Source organism: Oncorhynchus keta, chromosome 26 (genome assembly GCF_023373465.1).
Source record: "Oncorhynchus keta strain PuntledgeMale-10-30-2019 chromosome 26, Oket_V2, whole genome shotgun sequence".
NCBI classification, from domain to species: Eukaryota; Metazoa; Chordata; class Actinopteri; order Salmoniformes; family Salmonidae; genus Oncorhynchus; species Oncorhynchus keta.
Window position 1 is genome coordinate 12,900,555 of NC_068446.1, and position 6,407 is coordinate 12,906,961.

General features: G+C 41.6%; 1 protein-coding gene across 1 annotated transcript; it reads left to right on the plus strand.

The window, feature by feature from the left end:
• Positions 1-326: 326 nt before the first annotated feature.
• On the plus strand, positions 327-6,047 carry LOC118358971 (cyclin-dependent kinase 5 activator 1-like). The gene is made up of 2 exons (XM_035737046.2): positions 327-1,230; positions 2,216-6,047. Exon 2 carries the CDS (start codon positions 2,341-2,343, stop codon positions 3,280-3,282), a length of 942 nt encoding a protein of 313 aa, XP_035592939.1. The 5' UTR covers positions 327-1,230; positions 2,216-2,340; the 3' UTR covers positions 3,283-6,047.
• Positions 6,048-6,407: the final 360 nt, after the last annotated feature.

Here is a 6,407-nt window from a genome sequence, read left to right on the forward strand (position 1 = left end):
ATATGTGTTTTGTCCAATATTTACCCAAGTTTAATTGTTTTTAACCCAGCATTTATTTTGTCTATCACCCAACCATGCAGACACGTGTGAGAGGTAGCTGCCCTATTGAACCCAAACATTATTCCAGAATTTAGCATGCATTGGAGAGATGAAAGGGAAAGGCTAATGTCCTAAATTATGACGTATAGTGCTCTTTATTCTCTTGTAATGGCGACAATATCGAAATGATAATTTTGATTAAACAGTCGATTCCAAGTGTAGGCTATTCAGCATTGTAAAAAAAAAAACACTGTCCATCTGAGATGCACGAGGCAGAATTTCACCATCAGATTCAGTTACAAATGCATGTTTATCTAAAAGATATAGACCAACGGATAAATCTTGATCTGCCAATGAGGTTTGAGTTTACAGGAGTGTATCCAACTAGTTTGTATGGCGTAGCTGTCTGTATTGGTTGTCAGTGGAGTGAAGGGCACCTCTGGATAGCGGGTTCAGCACCATGGACCGTGCACCCAGCGGTTGGCTACCCACACATCCACAAACAAGACCATCTCTAGCGCTACTATTGCAAGAGCGACATAGCAGAAACAGCAGCATACAGCGCGGACCAATAGGATGGCTGCATATCAGTTTCACAGCCAACCCGAATATCTGCAGATGCCTGCATCAAAGCGTCGAGATTTATGCTGGTTTGCTGTAGTATACATTTGATCGTTTTCTTTTCTATGTTTACGTCTTCGTTTATTCTTTCTCGACTTTCCCCACTGCGTGTTTGAGAGAGATACCCCCCTCTGTCTGCTTCGTCGCGTGGACTGAGATAACAGCCATGCTATTGATTTTTGCTCTTCAATGGAATACATTTTTATTCTAATAGCGAGTGTTGGCAATACATTTCGCATCTGCTGTGTACCGGTATTACCCTCTATGAGAAAGAGAATATTCCATTATTCTTAGCTGAAGATTGAGACACCGCACATAGACACAACAAGTACCGGGAAACGTTCATTCGTAGAGCGTTCAGTTCCATAGCGCCTTGTATTGCTCCCCCCTCGATACCCCAGGACCGTGGACAGCGCTTGTGCTAGTGACCGCAGCTCGGTGTGAAAAACAACTATTAGGCCTAACGGTTAATCACAATTATAACAAGATACTCAAGAATGTACTAATAGTAAAGATTATACAGGCCGTGATTCTGTATGGATTATACCAGAAGACTCTACTGATTTGAAGGTAAGACATGGTGGCGTTATGAGCAGTTGTTATTCTGCAGCTTGTGTCACCATCATTATCAAGTGATTTAATCAACATGCTATAAACAATACAGTATATTCGGTTTCTTTATCATTGCACTGTATTTGTCTTTATTGGACACGATTAAGGAACCATTTTAAAATTACAGTGCCCGTTTTTTGCTTGCATTTTTTTGCTTGCATTTCTACATCTCCATGTCATGTGTTATAAATAAACAACATTTATCAATATCACAAATAAAAAATATGTAACATCAACAAATATAACATCTATATCCTTATCAAAGCTGTATAGTGTTAAAGGGGATGGTGTTTTCATTCAAGGCTTCCATTTTGAAGCTAAGATGGATGCTTGCGCACATTTCTTTATCACGCTTCCGTGGCCCTATCTCGCTCCTTATATAAAATTCATATTAACGATCTAATGTTTGGCCTGGTAAGATTAATTTGAATTTGCATTCGAAATTAGAGATATTGGCCATAATCCATTGTATAAATGATATTAACATCACGATTGAAATTAAGATTTAACAAATCCTTAAATCAAAATTGTATAGCGAATGCTGCGAGATTTGGCCGTTATGAATTAACTGTCTAAGAGGTGTTATATAGCCCAAGGTCTATTCATTTATCTGTGACTAACAAAAAAACATGCAACTATGAATCTCCTATAAACATAGGCCATTTAATAAACGTGATAATTATTCATAGCTTAATTAACACACATACAAGGAACTGATTCATTCATTCAAACCAAGCTGTAAAGGAATTTGATCATAAAATACTTTACCCCAGCATTTTCCAAGATCCACAGTTGTTGTTTTACTAACCATTGGAAATGCATTCATAAATCAATGTACAGATTATTTTCAATACAATTTTCACCCAAGTACCAAATGTTTACCATGCACAAAAAGCTGTAGCATACTACTTTGTAATGCACTTTCTCGTCTGTTTATTGACAGGTATCATTTCTCTTCTCAGAGAACAAGAATCTTTGGTTCTTCCCGTTAAAAACACTTTTATCAGATCCCCCAGAGAAGAGAGCCAACCCTTCCTCCCCTCCATTACTCTCTCTCCCAGAGGAACCATGGGTACCGTACTGTCCCTCTCCCCCAGCTACCGGAAGGCGGCCCTGTTCGAAGATGGCCCGGCCACTGTGGGCCACTACACGGCAGTCCAGAACAGCAAAAACTCCAAGGACGCCAAGAGCCTCAAGCGCCAGTCCCTCATCAGTGTGTTGCCATGGAAACGCATTGTGGCAGTATCGGCCAAACGGAAAGGTTCCAAAAAGCTCCCACCAGACGACGGGCAGAAGGTCAGCACTGAGCACACCATCACCAACAGCCAGAAGCTGAAGAAATCCCAGTCCTGCGCCAACTTGTCCTCTTTCACCACGCAGGAACCCACCATAGCTGCCACCATCCCCACCTCCAAGACCGTCTCCAATGTTGCTGCCACCGCTAAGAAGAACCTGTTGACTGGTTCCAAGGGGGGCCAGGCAACGAACGCGGGCACACCCAAGCGGGTGATTGTCCAGGCCTCCACCAGCGAGCTAATGCGTAGCCTGGGTGAGTTCCTGTGCCGGCGCTGCTACCGGCTGAAGCGTCTGTCGCCTACCGACCCGGTGCTGTGGTTGCGAAGCGTGGACCGCTCCCTCCTTCTCCAGGGCTGGCAGGACCAGGGCTTCATCACCCCAGCCAACGTGGTCTTCCTCTACATGCTCTGCCGCGATGTGGTCTCCTCCGAGGTGGCCAGCGAGCGGGAGCTGCAAGCCTCTCTGCTCACCTGCCTCTACCTGTCCTACTCCTACATGGGCAACGAGATCTCCTACCCGCTCAAGCCCTTCCTGGTTGAGGCTGAGAAGGAGGCCTTCTGGGATCGCTGCCTGGAAATCATCAACCGCATGAGTGGTAAGATGCTGCAGATCAACTCCGACCCACACTACTTCACCCAGGTGTTTGCCGACCTCAAAAACGAGAGCAAGAAGGAGGAAGAGAAGACAAGGTTGTTGATAGGCCTCGACCGATAAGAGGAACCATGGGAGAATGGTAAAGGGAGGAACAGGGGAGAAGTGGGACGGGTGGGATGTGGATAGGGTCAGGGTGGCACGCACGACTACAGAAAAAACAGGACCGTTGTCTGGTATTCCCATCTTGAATTAGGAGGAAATTGGTTTAACTGGAGGCCCATAATGACCAATTAGGAGGCTCTGGTGTCATATATCATGTTAACAATATTTGGGCATTATAGTACTTACAGACAATCACACAGATACAATTACGTATAACCTTTATGTTGAGTGAACATTAAAACACTGCCTTCAGGACATTTGATAACACAGATGCAGCGTGGTCTGGGGCTGGACACATATTACATATTACTTCAATAGCAGCCAAACCTGACAAGATTACAATGATAGAAATTGATGACCCCTCATAAACCCAAAACGGGTAATCAAATGTCAATGACTTGAGTAAAAAGAAGAATGGCTGAGTAAAAGACATACATTTTGTGTCCAGATTCAGAGTCAAGAGAATCACTTTAGGAACTTCATAAGTGTGAGGCCTCTGCAACCCTTTTCCCACTCTCTAAGCTGCATTGGCATCCTCAATGACCCTAAATATTAACACAGACAGTGAAAACACCAGATAACTTCACTGTAGTAGTCTGCTCATGTACTGTACATACTTAGGGGGGAAAAACGAATAAACTATAAGAGAGTCATCAAAGCAACCAAAAGCAAAGCTAAAGAGAGGATATGTGTGGATTCAACAAGGCAATGTGGGGGAACAAGAAACATGAGGATTCCACTACGCATGAGACCACGTCCCATGTCATCACGTGTCCACTCAGGACATCACGTCTTCACACGTCTTGATTTCCTAATGTCCCCCACACAATTGCCAATGCCCCCTACCTCACCACCAACAATAGCCCTGCCCAAGTCTCCTCCCACAACATTGCACTTCTTCCCACAACAAGCATGCCTGGTTTTATTTCACCATTTACAGATAAGAGGGTAACATTACCAAACCTCATCACCCACCAAAGTCCTGATTTGTGTTTTGGTATGGAGAGGAGGCTAGTCCTCGTCAAAGAAAGTGATATGGAATACCAGTAGAACATACTGCTGAGTTGATTGACTTCCATTGCACTGAAACAACACTAGTCAAAAACTACAGGAGACTATTATATTGTGGCACTTCATATGATGTGTCCACCTCCTTGGTTTCCATTGAGGTCAGAACAAAATGGATTCTCCATTCAGTCATCTCCCTTTATAAAGAGACTCTCTCCTCCCCACTGATGGTTATTTATGTAACGACTTGTGTTGACATGCATGTGTGCTTTTATGGGTTCCTAGCATGCTGCTTTGTGTTCGCACACCACGACAAAGTCCTAAATGGCGCCTTATTTCCTATGTAATGGGCTGCTATGGCCAAAAGTATTGTACTACATAGGGAATAGGATGCCATTTTAGACATACCCCACATGATTTTAGACAGAGCAGTATGCTGCAATGCTGCCCTTAAATAATTATGAAATCATGATTACTGATTAAGTCTTCATTTGGATGAAATCCCACCTCCTGCAAGGTTGTGCCATATCGTTCTGAAAATTATGATTTATAAAAACAACAAGGCAAGTCTTGGATCATCATGCAGAACAAGAAAGACTTCTTCATGCAATCATCCTATACATTTCATTAGTTATTATTATATTATTGTGTATGTATGTTGGAGATGACAGAGCCAGTGACTTGTGTTCTACCAATGGCAACATGTAACAAGAGAAATATGAATTATCTGTCCATTTCAGAATCTCCACTGACTTGGCTACGTAGCGCTCAATTGAAACTGCCATTGATATTACCAACAGTCTCAAACCTCATGAAAAATATGCATATGAAAATTAGATTGCAGAGCCTGCATACACGTTCTTCCTGTATGATGTGTTTGGGAGGGATTGAACAGTAGATAGCTGATGTATACCTTTCAGATAAAATTGGAATTATAATTATCAAGACATTTTCTTTGCTGTTGAAACGAGTTGTGTGGTATAGGTTCAGTGCTTATTCTCATATAATACTGTAATTTACACTTCCATGTGCTTGAAATAGCTGAAAAGAAAATAAAATAATTCACTGAGGTTTTGCTGCATCTAAATTGATGCTAGTAAATGAACATTTGAATATTGCTAACTTTTAATTGCTATTAATGTTTATAGCTCCAACCACATCTGAATGTGTGTAATTATTATCTTTACAATTTCAGATAGTTACAGTAAATGGTAAAATATTGACATCTGGATATTTTGCGAACTCTATCGATAGGCCTTCCATGAAAATGCACATGTGTAAACTGGCCAATAATACTGATGAGTAGAAATGTAGTGGAAATGACAAGCAGTTAAACTTCTATACTTGGACTTATATATTGTGTAAAGCAACAGAGATAGTGACTGCCAGGTGGAGTTTCCACCATTTTGTTTTCATCTATTCAGTCCATTCAACTCAGCAAGGGCAAGTCGCGAAGAACAGAGGGAAGGAAACAAATGTTTGGAATGGAACACCCAGCCAGTTTGGAATGGGAAACTCAGCCTTTTTGGAATGGAACACAGCCTGGGACTCTATGGAACCTTATGGAGAGGGGTGAAGTTCACCTTGCATCCTCTTCTCTTTGACTAAGTCATAACTATGTGCCATGTTTTCACTTGCAACACAAACAAGACAACACGTTTGTACAATACAAAGTTAATGGGGTTATTAAATGTTTTCCCCTTTTCATTTGTGAATCATATTGTGTGCAACTTTGTTGAACAAATCATGTCAAAATAGTGTTATTAGAGGGAAGATGAGGCAATCTGTGACTAATGTATGTGGATGTGTGACTATGTATGTGAGTGAGAAGAATTTGATCAACTGTTACATTTACTTTATATAAAAAATACATTTGCAAGTCTTTATTAAATGTTCTGTTTCATTGTGTCTGATCGTGTGAATGAATGTTGAACATTGAGGAAGTAAGACCTCCATTTTAGACAGTTAGGCTTGGTGGAATTTTCACTGTATTGGAAACACCAATCCTGTCCAAGGGACCACACACTATACAACTATATTGCAGACAGGCCAAATACTTTTCACCTCCTAGCTAT